Raw genomic sequence first — 15,822 nt, forward strand, 5'->3', positions numbered from 1 at the left:
CTTCTCCGGGCAAGCTTTTTTCCAGATGCCCCAAACAATCGGAAAGGGGATTCATCAGAGAAAATGACTTTACCCCAGTCCTCAGCAGTCCAATCCCTGTACCCTTTGCATAATATCAGTCTGTCCCTGATGTTTTTCCCGGAGAGAAGCGGCTTCTTTGCTGCCCTTCTTGACACCAGGCCATCCTCCAAAAGTCTTCGCCTCACTGTGCGTGCAGATGCACTCACACCTTCCTGCTGCCATTCCTGAGCAAGCTCTGTACTGGTGGTGCCCCGATCCCGCAGCTGAATCAACTTTAGGAGGCGGTCATGGAGCTTGCTGGACTTTCTTGGGCGCCCTGAAGCCTTCTTCACGACAATTTAACCGCTCTCCTTGAAGTTCTTGATGATCTGATAAATGGTTGATTTAGGTGCAATCTTACTGGCAGCAATATCCTTGCCTGTGAAGCCCTTTTTGGACAAAGCAATGATGACGGCACATGTTTCCTTGCAGGTAACCATGGTTGACCAGAGGAAGAACAATGATTCCAAGCACCACCCTCCTTTTGAAGCTTCCCGTCTGTTATTCAAACTGAATCAGTGAAAATGTTTTTGTGGAATTCAGTTAATTTGCACGGCCAAGAGGGACTTTGCAATTCATCTGATCACTCTTCATAACATTCTGGAGGATATGCAAATTGCCATCATACAAACTGAGTCAGCAGACTTTGTGAAAATTTATATTTGTGTCATTCTGAACTTTTGGCCATGACTGTACTTTACATAATTCATATTTCACTGACATGTAGGATAATGTACTGTTCAGGAGAACCTTAGAACCCCACGTGTGCCCCAAAAGAGCACAAAATGGCACACACTGAGCACAACAAGAATCCCAAGCATGTTTTAGCCAGTCCCGAGAACACACCACCTCCCTAAAGGGACCTCAGGCTGACTAGTCCCGACAGCTTTTGTGCATCTCCAAAACAATACGTTTTTTTACCCCCTGTTCCTTATCTTTGTGCACCATTATCATGTGAATGTTGTTTTAAACAGTGCAATGTTTTTACCCGATATCAGTTGATATCAATGTGACTTTGAAACTAACACCTTGGAGTACTGTATGATGTTTACTGGCATCCTTTGTTGTCATAGGGAGGGGTTGGGGATCAAGTGTCGCTCACTGCCTACATCACCGCTGCACTACTGGAGCTGGATGGCAACACTTCTGTGAGTTATCACCTCTTTCATATCCAAGTATTTTTTAAATCTTATTGATTAACAAGGCCACATTTGGTGCTTTTATCAAAACATGAACGGCCCTAGTGGATATTTCTGCTTAGCCACCCAACTACTTCACACAATTCTAAATAAGACGATATCACCCACAGAACACCTCACTTGCTATGTATTCTAATTTGTTAAACAACATCCCAATATACAGTTCTGTCTGGAAAAGTATTCAGACCCCTTGATTATTTCCACATTTTGTTACGTTACAGCCTTATTCTAAAATGGATTAAAAACATGTTTTAAAACCTCAGCGATCTACACACAATACACCATGACAAAGCGAAAACAGGTTTTTAGAAATGTTTGCAAATGTATTGAAAATAAAAACACAGAAATTCCTTATTTACACAAGTATTCAGATCTTTTGCAATGATATTTGAAATTGAGCTCAGGTGCATCCTGTTTCCATTGATCATCCTTGAGGTGTTTATACAAGTTGAGTGGAGTCCACTTGTGGTACATTCAATTGATTGGACTTGATTTGGAAAGGCACACACCTATCTATATAATGTCCCAAAGTTGACAGTGAATGCCAGAGCAAAAACCAAGCCATGAGGTTGAAGGAAAATTCAGTTGAGCTCTGAGACAGATTGTGTCGAGGCACAGATCTGGGGAAGGGTACCAACACATTTCTGCAGCATTGAAGGTCCCCAAGAACACAGTGGCCGCATCATTCTTAAATTGAAAAAGTTTGGAACCACCAAGACTCTTCCTAGAGCTGGCCGCCTGGCCAAACTGAGCAATCGGGGGAGAAAGGCCTTGGTCAGAGAGGTGACCAAGAACCTGACGGTCAGTCTGACAGAGTTCTGGAGTTCCTCTGTGGAGATGGGAGAACCTTCCAGAAGGACAACCATCTCTGCAGCTCTCCACCAATCAGGCCTTTATGGTAGAGTGCCAGACTTCCAGGAAGCCACTCCTCAGTAAAAGGCAGATATCAACCTACTTGTGGTTTGCTAAAAGGCACCTAAAGACTCTCAGACCATGAGAAACAAGATTCTCTGGTCTGATGAAACCATGATTGAACTATTTTTCCTGAATTCCAAGTGTCACGTCTGGAAGAAACCTGGCAACATCTCTATGGTGAAGCATGGTGGTGGTGGCATGCTGTGGAGGTGTTTTTCAGTAGCAGGGACTGGGAGACTAGTCAGGATCAAGGCAAAGATGAACGGAGCAAAGTACAGAGAGGTCCTTGATGATAACCTGCTCCAGAGCGCTCAGGACCTCCGACTGTTTTGCCTCTGGAGAGGCCTGAAAATAGCTGTGCAGCAACACTCCCCAACCAACCTGACAGAGCTTGAGAGGATCTGCAGAGAAGAATGGGAGAAAATCAAAAATATATTATTGTGTGTGTGTGTATATATATATACATACATACATATATTAGGGATTTTGTCCAATTCTTCTCTGCAGATCCTCTCAAGCTCTGTCACTGTACACAGTATATACACTAGTTAATTTATTTATATTGCTAAAATGATTCGGTACTCATACCCGTATTTAAAATGTAATAAAGGTCTGGGTTGTATTCATTAGGGCGCGCAATGGAAAACCCATGAACATTTTGCAACTGAAAATGTGCATGTTTCTTATTGGTCCAGATATTCCCTTCCAGTTTCAATCAGTGCTTCTCTGTTTGGTGCCTAATAAACACAATCATGTTGTCTGTGGGTGTGTCAGGACCCCATGGTGGAGAAGAGTCTGATGTGTCTGAAGGCAGCAGTGTCTGACCAGCTGGAGAACACCTACACCATGGCCCTGCTATCTTACACCTTCACCCTGGCCCAAAACCAGGACATGAGGGCCAAGCTCATCACCCACCTGGACAAGATAGCTGCTACCTCCGGTATGTCTTGTCTCTTGGTGAAAATGTCTCTCTCTACCTTTGTCTGCTGTAAAACGGTCACTGCCGACCACTGACAATGAAAATTCCCACAGGTGGCAATCGTCACTGGGAGAGAGCAGAGGCTTCTGGGACGAAGACGGACTCTCTGGAGGTAGAGATGACATCCTATGTGCTGCTGGCGCTGCTCTCCGGTCCCACCATGCCAGGCTTTGGGCTGGACTACTCCACTGGCATCGTCCGCTGGCTGGCCCAGCAGCAGAACCCCTACGGAGGATTCGCCTCCACACAGGTACTTTATTGGTCTGGTAGACATTTATTTACTCTAGCAACTCCTCTGCCAATAGATGCTACTGTTAGTACATGGCCAAACATGGATCACACCAAAGCCTTATTTGTATATGAAATGTAGTAAATTGGACATTTGTATTAAAGCTTTACAATAATTTCATAACACAACACATGGATTTCCTTGAATTGTTTAGCTTCATATTACAGTCTTCATATGTATTGCTTTAGTATATTGATTCTCTCCATCCATACCCAAGCTATAGTCGACCCGGATTTGTTTTTGCAACAGTACTTTTCTTCCCACCTCACCCCTGTCACCAGGACACAGTGGTTGCACTGCAGGCCCTGGCCAAGTACGGTGCTGCCACCTTCAGTCCAGAGGGCGCTAGTACAGTCAGTGTGAGCTCGGCCGGCGGCCTGAAGATGGAGTTTACTGTGAATCAGAACAACAGGCTGCTCTATCAGGAGGAGCAGCTGAGGGAGGTCCCTGGGGACTACAACATCAAGGCACAGGGCAAGAGCTGCGTGTTTGTGCAGGTCAGGCTCCAGTCGGTTTTCCCTTTTTTGCCTCTCAGTACTGCATGTAGTATCTGGTTTGTGTTCAGTAGAGCACACTGTTGCACAACAACTAACGTTTCAACCCTAGAATTTCAGCATTAATGGAAATGCATGTGTGCTACTGTTCATTGAAATGTGTATGTTGATTTCATGCATCTCAGTAGTATCGTCTGTCTTTTCAGATCGCCATGCACTACAATATTCCCCCTCCTCCTGACTTCTCTGCTTTCAACATCTCAACACAGACGCTTGGGAAATGTGACGGCACCCAGAAATCTCTGATCGTGTCTGTGGCTGTCAGGTACAGTGGTATTCCTTTTACCCTTGAAATAGCAGCTGAAAATAATGACTGAACCACCAGTGTGTAGATGCATTTTAAAAGTATCTTTAAAGCTGCACTGTGTAACTTTTTGGGCGACCTGACCAAATTCATGTAGAAATATGAGATAGATCTGTCATCCTTATTGACAGCAAGTCTAAGATCTGTTAGATCTGTTCTATGTGCGCTATTTTTATGATTCCCATTCTTAAGTATCGTTTTTGCGTCTTTTACTTTTGGTTTTGAACAGCATAAAATAAAAAATGTTTGGTTACTGAAAATATATTTCAAAGCGGTTTAGAGAGTGTACAATGATTTTCTTGCTTGTTTGTCACAAACTTAACTTAAGCTAACTAGTAGAATTTTAGCAATCAGGAAATGGCGGAGCGATTCCTGCATATTTGCACCTTTAAGATAATATCCATCCTTCATCTGACTCTGTGACTGACAGGTACAATGGTCGGCGAGAGGAGACCAACATGGTGATCATCAATGTCAAGCTTCTCTCCGGCTTCGTCCTGGACAAGTCCTCCCTCAGGCCTGTGAGTCAATAAGAGAACCTCAGTTGAGGGGAACACCATTTAATCAGGGCCAGGAGTTTTACCAGTTTAGGGAACACTCCAGGCCCTAAGTATAATCACCTTGAGGATTAGTTGATGTATAACATGATAATGGCGTCTGTTCTAATTGTAATGCCAGTAGTTGTCCTTTGAACGTATAAGTTGTACTGTCTATGACACTGTCCTGTGTTCTGTTCTTCCAGTTGAAAAATGACCCCACTGTCAAACGTGTTGACCTGGAGGAAGGACATGTCATCATCTACCTAGATGGGGTAGGAACATGAATAATGAATGTTGCATCTAAACGGGGCTGTCTATCGGTTACAGAACCTAGTTGGATGTGGTCTCATTTGCATCTACACACTGGATTTAACATGAACAGTAACATCAAAGTAAGACTGTAGTGGAGGTTTTATACAGTGACACTATGTGAATCTATAACATTGAACTGCAATGTCAAATGTTATTCCTTTTCTTCCAGCTCAAGCAGAAGGAAACGAAGACGTACAGCCTGGCCATAGAGGAGGATGTGCCTGTGAGGAATCTGAAACCAGCTGTGGTGAAAGTGTATGACTACTACCAGACAAGTAAGAATTCCATCTAACACAGACAGCAAAAATGTCATCTCATGCACAGAAACCCTTGTCTGGCAGTGAAAAAGTTAATTCAGCCTAATTTTACTGCCTTTAAAAGAAAACAATACATGGCTCATATGGCTGACTTGCCTAAACAAATGTGGTTTCTACTGACATTTGAGATGTACAAACTACGGCATAAGGGGACGACGAGCGGATAAGAGGCAATACGTCATTTCGATTAACCTCTCTAGGTTACGTGGGACGCTAACGTTCCACCTGACCAACATCCGGTGAAAGTGCAGGGCGCCAAATTCAAACAACAGAAATCTCATAATTAAAGTTCCTCAAACATACATGTATTATACACCATTTTAAAGATAAACTTGTTGTTAATCCCACCACAGTGTCCGATTTCAAAAAGGCTTTACGACAAAAGCATACAATGCGATTATGTTAGGTCAGTACCTAATTACAAAAAAAACAGCAATTTTTCCAGCCAAAGAGAGGAGTCACATAAAGCAGAAATAGAGATAGAATTAATCACTAACCTTTGATCTTCATCAGATGGCACTCATAGGACTTCATGTTACACAATACATGTATGTTTTGTTCGATAAAGTTCATTTTTATATCCAAAAATCTCTGTTTACATTGGCGCGTTATGTTTTGCCTCCACAAAACATCCGGGGAAAGTGCAGAGAGCTATGTCAATTTACAGAAATACTCATCATAAATTTAGATGAAAATACAACTGTTATGCATGGAATTAAAGATATACTTATCCTTAATGCAACTGCTATGTCAGATTTCAAAAAAGCTTTACGGAAAAAGCACACCATGGAATAATCTGAGTACAGCGCTCAGAGAACAAAACAAGCAATACAGGTACCCGCCATGTTATGGAGTCAACAAAAGTCAGAAATAGCATTATAAATATTAACTTACCTTTGATCTTCATCAGAATGCACTCCCAGGAATCCCAGTCCCACAATAAATGTTAGTTTTGTTCGATGAAGTCCATTTATGTTCAAATACCTCCTTTTTGTTCGCATTTAGTGCAGTAATCCAAATGCGCAGGCACAAGGTCCAGACAAAGTCAAAAAAGTTATATTACAGTTCGTAGAAACATGTCAAACAATGTATATAATCAATCTTTAGGATGATTTTATCATACATCTTCAATAATGTTTCAACCGGAGAATTCCTTTGTCATTAGAAATGAAAGGGAATAGAGCTAACTCTCATGGGTGCACGCCTGACTGAGCACATGGCCTTCTGGCAGACCCATGACTCAATCAGCTCTCATTCTCTCCCACTTCACAGTAGAAGCCTGAAACAAGGTTCTAAAGACTGTTGACATCTAGTGGAAGCCTTAGGAAGTGCAACATGACCAATATCCCACTGTATCTTCAATAGGGACTGAGTTGAAAAACGACCAACCTCAGATTTCCCACTTCCTGGTTGGATTGTTTCTCAGGTTTTTGCCTGCTATATGAGTTATGTTATACTCACAGACATCATTCAAACAGTTTTAGAAACTTCAGGGTGTTTTCTATCCAAATGTTTTCAATAGTAATAATATGCATATCCTAGCATCTGGGCCTGAGTAGCAGGCAGTTTACTCTGGGCACGCTTTTCATCCGGACGTGAAAATACTGCCCCCTACCCCAAAGAAGTTAAGACATTAATGAGCGAGCTAGGACGGACGTAGTCAATATAACTATTTGTTCAGCACTTTTGAAATGTACAGCGACATAATTCAGAACATGGGCGTTCTGACAGTATTCTCCCTGTACACCAAGTCAGAACCGTAGGATAAGTAAAGGGGGCATATAAGCAGACAATGAAAGCTCTTACAATATTCAATGACTACATTTCTCTAAACAGGCTATAGGCTACATGTGCACCACCAAGTCCTAACATTAGCCTAAATTATGAGGGGGAAAGGGACCAAATTATTAGGGTGAGGCACATGGGCTAATAATAGCTTACTACACAACATACACTTAGTATTACTTAATTAGCTACAGTATACGTATCTCCCTGGCATATTACATAATTTATGCAGCAGCATACAATACATTTTTCGACTTACCTGTGCTCACTTGAACAGGAAGGTGGTGCAGCGGGCAGTCGTGGGGAAATTTTGTCATCAAAGTCTGGCATTCTATGGATTTCAAATCACATTATATTTGTCACATGCGCCGAATACAACAGGTATTAGACCTTACAGCTGAAAACTGTTGTTTTGATTAAAGAAGCAATAAAACTGCCCTTCTTTAGACTAGTTGAGTATCTGGAGCATCAGCAGTTGTGGGTTCGATTACAGGCTCAAAATGGCCAGAAACAAAGACCTTTCTTCTGAAACTCGTCGGTCTCTTTTCTTGTCCTGAGAAATTAGGGCGATTCCATGCAAGAAACTGAAGATCTCGTACAATGCTGTGTACTACTCCCTTCACAGAACAGCACAAACTGTCTCTAACCAGAATAGAAAAGCCTCCCCCCCCCCCCCCCCCCCCCCCGGCCATACCCTCCCCTAACCCGGACAAAGCTGGGCCAATTGTGCACTGCCCTATGGGACCCTCTGTCACGGCCGGTTGTGACACAGCCTGGGATCAAACCCCAGGCTGTAGTTACGCCACAACCTTAGACCGCTGCGCTGTTCGGGAGCCCTCAACAAAGCAATTAAATAAACGTAAGTAAGAGAAATTTAAGAGCAACAATAACGAGGCTATATACAGTGGATACCAGTGCCGTGTCAATGTGCGGGGGTACAGGTTAGTCAAGATAATTGAGGTAATATGTACATGTAGGTAGGGGTAACGTGACTATGCATTAATAATAAACAGCAAGTAGCAGCAGTGTAAAAAAAGGGGGGTGGGTTTCAATGCAAATAGTCTGGTTAGCCATTTGATTAGTTGTTCAGCAGTCTTATGACTTGGGGGTAGAAGCTGTTAAGAAGCCTTTTGAACCTAGACTGCGCGCTCCAATACCGCTGGCCGTACGGGGTCAATTTTTAGGGCCTTCCTTTGACACTGCCTAGTATAGAGGTCCTGGATGGCAGGAAGCTTGGCCCTAGTGATGCACTGGGCCATACGCACTATCCTCTGTAGTGCCTTGCGGTCAGAGGCCGAACAGTTGCCATAGCAGGATTCTCTCGATGGTGCAGCTGTAGAACGTTTTGAGGATCTGAGGACCCATGCCAAATCTTTTCAGTCTCCTGAGGGGGAATATGCATTTTCCACATTGACTGACCTTCATGTCTTAAAGTAATGATGGACTGTAATTTCTCTTTGCTTATTTGAGCTGTTCTTGCCATAATATGGACTTAGCCCTATTTGGTAAAATACCATCTTCTGTATACCAACACTACCATGTCACAACACAACTGATTGGCTCAAATGCATTAAGAAGGGAAGCAATTCCACAAAATAACTTTTAACAAGGCACATCTATTAATTGAAATGTATTCCAGGTGACTACCTCATGAAGCTGGTTGAGAGAATGCCAGGCGTGTGCAAAGCTGTCATCAAGGCAAAGGGTGGCTACTTTGAAGAATCTCAAATATAACATGTTTTGATTTTGTTTAACACTTTGTCTTGGTTACTAAATTATTCCATATTTCATGGTTTTGATGTCTTCACTATTATTCCGCAAAGTAAAAAAATTAAGAAACCTTTGAATGAGTAGGTGTGTCCAAACTTTTGCCTGGTACTGTCCATAACTCTAGTTCCCTGAAGAAGGAAATGAGACCTCACCAGTATGGGCCCATTGGTTCACCATTGAAGTGGGAATTGAATGATGTTGACTGTCAGGGAAGTAGTTATCATTAGAATGGAACTGACCTCTGCATTCTCCTCTTTTCTGTTCCCAGGTGATGAAGCTGTGAGTGAATACAGCTCCCCGTGTGCAGAGAGTAAGTACATAACAACCTTTCTATAACCAAACCTACATTTCTCATACTCATGCTTAAATGACAGGAATGAAGATGCAGGGCCGGCCCTAGCCTTTTGAGTGCCCTAAGTGAGATTTGCACCTCCCAGGAAAAACATTTAGTGGCCCCCCTCTTGACAGCGGAGATAAATATATTTGTTGTAAAGCTAATTATCTGCAATTCTATACATTTGTCATGGGGAGTAAAGACAATGTTGCATTTCTAAAGCAAACTTTTGGCAATTCTACAGATTTTGCCATGGTTCAGAGAGAAGTTTAGCAACTTTATATCAAATTCCATGCAATTCTACAGTATAAAATGTGTAGTTTTACAGTTAATTTCCTACAATTCTTCCCATTTTGTCATGGGATTGAGATACGTTTTTATGTTTTTAAAGCTAATGTCCTGCAATTCTACACATTTTGTCAAGACTTATGCCATGTTAATGATATGAGAGTGACTAACAAAATCAGCGGGGTGGCAGATAGCCTAGCGGTTAAGATCGTTGGGCTGATTGGCCTCCTGAGTGGCGCAGTGCTTGAGGCGGGGTTCAGATCGGGGTTCAATCCCGTGACCGGGAGGCCCATGAAGCGGCGCACAATTGGCCTAGCGTTATCCGGGTTAGGGGAGGGTTTGGCCGGCCGGGATTTCCTTGTCCACCTTGCGCTCACGTGACTCCTTGTGGTGGGCTGGGCACCTGCAAGTTGACCCCGGTCACCAGCTGGATGGTGTTTCCACATTGGTGCGGCTGGCTTCCGGGTTAAGCGAGCAGTGTGTCAAGAAGCAGTGCGGCTTGGCAGGGTCGCGTTTCGGAGGACGCATGGCTCTCGACCTTCGCCTCTCCCGAGTCTGGAGGGGAGTTGCCGCGATGGGTCAAGACTGTAATTACCAATTGGATATTATGAAATTGAGGAGAAACTAGTAAACGTACTACAAAAAATAAATAAAAGGCCACTAAAAGCAAAGGTTGCTGGTTCGAATCCCCAAGCCAATTAGGTGAAAAATCTGTTGGTGCCTTTGATCAAGTGGACGATTACTTTAATTGGGCACATCCAGAGGGACTCCAATCTAAGAATTGTGAGCTGACATGGCTGATTGAGTGATGGCCATAACAAGAGAAACTGCTGATCCACAACAAGATTTCGAAACTGCACCTTGTGTATTCTACAATTATAACACACAACACATGGGAAACTGTGGAGAAAAAAAACGTGTGAAAAACCCAGCAGCGTTGCAGTTCTTGACACACACCGGTGCACCTGGCATCCATTACCATACCCCGTTCCAAGGCACTTACATTTTTTTTGTCTTGTTTATTAACCTTCTGAATGGCACACATACACAATCCATGTCTCAAGGCTTAAAAATAAAAAACGTACCTGTCTCCTCCCCTTCATTTGAAGTGGATTTAACAAGTGACATCAATAAGGGATCATGGCTTTCACCTGGTCAGTCTGTCATGGAAAGAGCAGGTGTTCTTAATGTCAATATATACTCAATATATATTAATATTATTTGGTCGGGGGCCGGCCCTGTGAAGATTGATGCTCATTGTTTTATATGGAGTAAAGTCCTAGGCCAAGCAGGGAATGTTCTATTGATGATTTGACATTTTCACAGGTGACGAAGTCAATGAAGTGTGACAGACAGTGGACCTGGACCCGACCAAGTGCTTTCATGTGTAGGAAGTCATGTGTTTTTTTTAGGCAGAGCTCATAGAACCTCTCCATTTATTTGGTTTGATGCTTGTAGTTCCTGGTAACACATTGACCAACTCATGATCTGTTTTTAATATTGTGAACAAAAACATTTTAATACATGGGCGTAGATGGGCCGTAGGATTTTACCTTTTTAACTCCTTTTTTTATTTTGTTAATTTGATTTGTGCTAACACATGTCACAACCTGCTGTTGTAACCCTAAACCTGCTATTAAAGTTATGTGAGACATTTCAATGTTTCTACTGCGATGATGAAAATGCATACGACAGCATCTACTGAAAATTAAATGTTTCAGTGAAACTATGGCCATGTTGAGTCTACAGTGGTTTGAATCCATAGCAACATCTGAAGATTACATGTTCAAAATCACAGCGTAGTCTTCTCTAAAAAAGATATTCAGATGGTGATTATAAATGTTGTGATCGTGTAGCCTATCTGAATCCTTTCCAATGATGATGTCAAGCTACCTGATCATTTGATGTTCTATTAAAGCTGAAATGTTCCCTGAATCCGAAAGTGCATAGGATGTAGTGGGGGCTGGAACTTGATTTGAAATTCAGGGGAGGTTACTGTTCACATGCACTTGTGTATTGCTGTTAACAGTATGAGAATTCAACAACAAAGATTGTAGACCAGCACGATTCTGCTCAGTTAACAGACGAGGAGTATTATGACATCTCAAGGCACAGAGTGATTTATTACATATCCAGTACTGTTGTCTGTGGTGTCATTATGTAGTCTCTACACTCTTAGAAAAAAGGGTTATTTGGCTGTCCCCATAGGAGAACCCTTTTTGGTTCCAGCTTAGAACCCTTTCTGGTTCCATGTAGAACATTCAGTGAAAATTGTTCTACCTGGAACCCAAAACGGTTATTCAAAGGGTTCTCCAATGGGCATTCAGCATAATTGCTGGAACTGTGCCAGAAAGGAGAATGTGTCTAGAAAATACCAGAGCCAGCACAGTACAGTGCCACCCCCCTTGGCTCTCTCCAATGACCATTCTCCTCAGCCACGGCAGTGAAGGCACAGCCAGCTCAACCGGGGGCGGTAAGCCACGGAAAGAACGTGCTTCAATAGCGTACTGCGTTGCCATTCTAGACCAGGGTTTCCCAATCTCAGTCCTCGGGACCCAAAGGGGTGCACGTTTTGTTTTTTTGCCCTAGCATTACGCAGCTGATTCAAATAATCAACTAATCATCAAGCTTTGTAGTGCTAGATCAAAAAGCGCACCCTTTTGGGTCCCGAGGACGGAGATTGGGAAGTGCTGTTTAAGACTGACACAGAGTAAGCTGCATATGGAGGTTATATCTAAGGATTGGTGGAGTTCTGTTTAGCACTATGACTACTTTGGTAGACTTGAATATTGAGTTGTTTGGGTAAACTCCATTGTGATTCATGCAAATGTGGTTGTCGTAGGAAAAGTAATAGTACTATCAAAAATGTTTTTTCCAAGCAACCTGGAGCAAGTCAGCCTAAAGGTTTTAAAGTTGTTTTGGTCTCAGTAACTTTAAAAACTGTTGCGTCAGAGGTTCCAGTGGAAGAATAATAAAAATGACTGGAAAAGTACAGGTAACTGCCGAAATAATGAAACACTTGAGTAAGTGAGGGATACAAAGTACACTGCTCAAAAAAATAAAGGGAACACTAAAATAACACATCATAGATCTGAATGAATGAAATATTCTTATTAAATACTTTTTTCTTTACATAGTTGAATGTGCTGACAACAAAATCACACAAAAATTATCAATGGAAATCAAATGTGGATCAATCAACCCATGGAGGTCTGGATTTGGAGTCACACTCAAAATTAAAGTGGAAAACCACACTACAGGCTGATCCAACTTTGATGTAATGTCCTTAATACAAGTCAAAATGAGGCTCAGTAGTGTGTGTGGCCTCCACGTGCCTGTATGACCTCCCTACAACGCCTGGGCATGTTCCTGATGAGGTGGCGGATGGTCTCCTGAGGGATCTCCTCCCAGACCTGGACTAAAGCATCCGCCAACTCCTGGACAGTCTGTGGTGCAACGTGGCATTGGTGGATGGAGCGAGACATGATGTCCCAGATGTGCTCAATAGGATTCAGGCCTGGGGAACGGGCGGGCCAGTCCATAGCATCAATGCCTTCCTCTTGCAGGAACTGCTGACACACTCCAGCCACATGAGGTCTAGCATTGTCTTGCATTAGGAGGATCCCAGGGCCAATCGCACCAGCATATGGTCTCACAAGGGGTAGGAGGATCTCATCTCGGTACCTAATGGCAGTCAGGCTACCTCTGGCGAGCACATGGAGGGCTGTGCGGCCCCCCAAAGAAATGCCACCCCACACCATGACTGACCCACCGCCAAACCGGTCATGCTGGAGGATGTTGCAGGCAGCAGAACGTTCTCCACGGCGTCTCCGGACTCTGTCACGTCTGTCATGTGCTCAGTGTGAGCCTGCTTTCATCTGTGAAGAGCACAGGGCGCCAGTGGCGAATTTGCCAATCTTGGTGTTCTCTGGCAAATGCCAAACGTTCTGCACCACCTGTGGACATCGGGCCCTCATACCACCCTCATGGAGTCTGTTTCTGACCGTTTGAGCAGACACATGCACATTTGTGGCCTGCTGGAGGTCATTTTGCAGGGCTCTGGCAGTGCTCCTCCTGCTCCTCCTTGCACAAAGGCAGGGGTAGCGGTCCTGCTGCTGGGTTGTTGCCCTCCTACGGCCTCCTCCACGTCTCCTGATGTACTGGCCTGTCTCCTGGTAGCGCCTCCATGCTCTGGATACTACGCTGACAGACACAGCAAACCTTCTTGCCACAGCTCGCATTGATGTGTCATCCTGGATGAGCTGCACTACCTGAGCCACTTGTGTGGGTTGTAGACTCCACTAGAGTGAAAGCACTGCCAGCATTCAAAAGTGACCAAAACATCAGCCAGGAAGCATAGGAACTGAGAAGTGGTCTGTGGTCACCACCTACAGAACCACTCCTTTATTGGGGGTGTCTTGCTAATTGCCTATAATTTCCACCTGTCTATTCCATTTGCACAACAGCATGTGAAATGTATTGTCAATCAGTGTTGCTTCCTAAGTGGACAGTTTAATTTCTCAGAAGTGTGATTGACTTGGAGTTACATTGTGTTGTTTAATTGTTCCCTTTTATTTTTTTGAGCAGTGTATATTGAAAGCAGGTGCTTCCACACAGGTGTGGTTCCTTAGTTAATTAAGCAATTAACATCCCATCATACTTAGGGTCATGTATAAAAATGCTGGGCTGGCCTTGATTTTGGCTACCATGGCAAAGCCCCCGTTGGATGTTTAGTTTATTAATTTGACCATTTAAAAAAAAAATAACACATAAAACTTGAAAAAGCCATACATGAGTAAAATCATCATGGATAACACAAAGTCTGGGGCTTCATTTCTGTTGTGGTCCTCTTGAAACAAAGAATAAGAACATTATCATTACAGTTACATCATAGGGGTCATTCATATGGACACAGAAGACATCAAACAGTTTTTTACTGTATTTTTAAAGCTGCCCAGAGAAGATGTAATTTTATGGGCAGAGGCAACTCATTCCAGTCTGAGGCTCCAGTAAACTAAACAGTGCCTTTCCCAGCATAACTCCTGAATCTGTATAACCACACATTAGCAACACCTGATCTGGTGCTGTGGTTTTGTGTATCCCTAACACGGGGGAAAGTAATCAGTTAGATATCTGGTTGCAGGACCATAAATACTCCTGTAAACCAAACCTAGTCTAATATGGGACACCCTAGCCTCAACAGGCAGCCTGTTGAGTTTCACCTTCAATACTACCCTGATCAACTTATTCTGGGCTATCTGGAGCTTCCCCTTAAGCCTAGATAAGCCCCCAAACCAGGAATTACTAGTGTCGGCAAAATGGCATTGAAGGAAGGCAGTGACTAGCGCTTTCATGGAGTCCTTATCAAGCAGCTTGGACTTTCGAGACAAAAACTTAGTCCTGGCATTAACCTTCCCTTGCACTTAGAGACCCTGCTCACACCTCCCAAGCTTCCATCAAGGAAGCATCCCAGGTTGCTAACAGGTTTTAGTTGTCAGCACCTCACCCCCTAACTCCACTCTGATTTCAGAGGAGCTACTCAATTTAGGTCGGGCTCCAAAAATAATTGCCTCAGTTTTACCTAAGTGCAGAGATAGCTTATTATCGCCATGCCATTTGCTAGTAAGCTCTGTGATAAGTATGCTCTCCAACAGTTTTACTTTTGTGAGACACAAGAAGTGGAGTCATTCACATAAAGGAATAGATGGCAAGAACAAGCATCTTTCATATCGTTAATATACAGTAAAAAACAGGAGAGGCCCAAGCACGCTCCCCTGCGGACGCCACAACTCATTGGTTTTGCCTGAGACAGTGAACCATTAACCTTTACTACTTGCTCACTACCTGATAAATAGGACTTTACCCGGCCTAGAGAGATACTGCTTAACCCCAGTGCCTCCAGTTTGGAGATTAGGAGACAGTGGTTAACTGTATCAAAGGCCTTTTGTAGGTCAAGCAGTACCATTCCACAGAGATTTCCCTCAATCTCTTTCCTGATGAGGTCAGTGAATTAAAGTAGACACAGTGGTGGAAAAAGTACTCAACTGTCATACTTGAGTAAAAGTAAAGATACCTTAATAGAAAATGACTCAAGTAAAGGTGAAAGTCACCCAGTAAAATGCTACTTGAGTAAAAGTCTAAAAGTATCTGGTGTTAAATGTACTTAAGTTCAATGGT

At 43.2% G+C, this 15,822-nt stretch overlaps 1 protein-coding gene across 3 annotated transcripts in view; it reads left to right on the forward strand.

Annotated features, from left to right (window-relative positions):
• The window catches only part of LOC110503780 (alpha-2-macroglobulin), a 29,879-nt gene extending 18,551 nt beyond the window's left edge, over positions 1 to 11,328 (forward strand). For all 3 annotated transcript variants that reach the window (XM_036961906.1, XM_036961907.1, XM_036961908.1), the window contains exons 27-36: positions 1,134 to 1,208; positions 2,949 to 3,114; positions 3,207 to 3,403; positions 3,724 to 3,939; positions 4,143 to 4,261; positions 4,731 to 4,821; positions 5,043 to 5,111; positions 5,321 to 5,426; positions 9,292 to 9,333; positions 10,972 to 11,328. In XM_036961906.1, the coding sequence (XP_036817801.1) occupies positions 1,134 to 1,208; positions 2,949 to 3,114; positions 3,207 to 3,403; positions 3,724 to 3,939; positions 4,143 to 4,261; positions 4,731 to 4,821; positions 5,043 to 5,111; positions 5,321 to 5,426; positions 9,292 to 9,333; positions 10,972 to 10,994 (1,104 nt within the window). In that variant the 3' untranslated portion in view covers positions 10,995 to 11,328. The remainder of the gene's footprint in view (positions 1 to 1,133; positions 1,209 to 2,948; positions 3,115 to 3,206; positions 3,404 to 3,723; positions 3,940 to 4,142; positions 4,262 to 4,730; positions 4,822 to 5,042; positions 5,112 to 5,320; positions 5,427 to 9,291; positions 9,334 to 10,971) is intronic.
• Positions 11,329 to 15,822: the final 4,494 nt, after the last annotated feature.

Source organism: Oncorhynchus mykiss, chromosome 24 (genome assembly GCF_013265735.2).
Source record: "Oncorhynchus mykiss isolate Arlee chromosome 24, USDA_OmykA_1.1, whole genome shotgun sequence".
Taxonomy (NCBI): domain Eukaryota; kingdom Metazoa; phylum Chordata; class Actinopteri; order Salmoniformes; family Salmonidae; genus Oncorhynchus; species Oncorhynchus mykiss.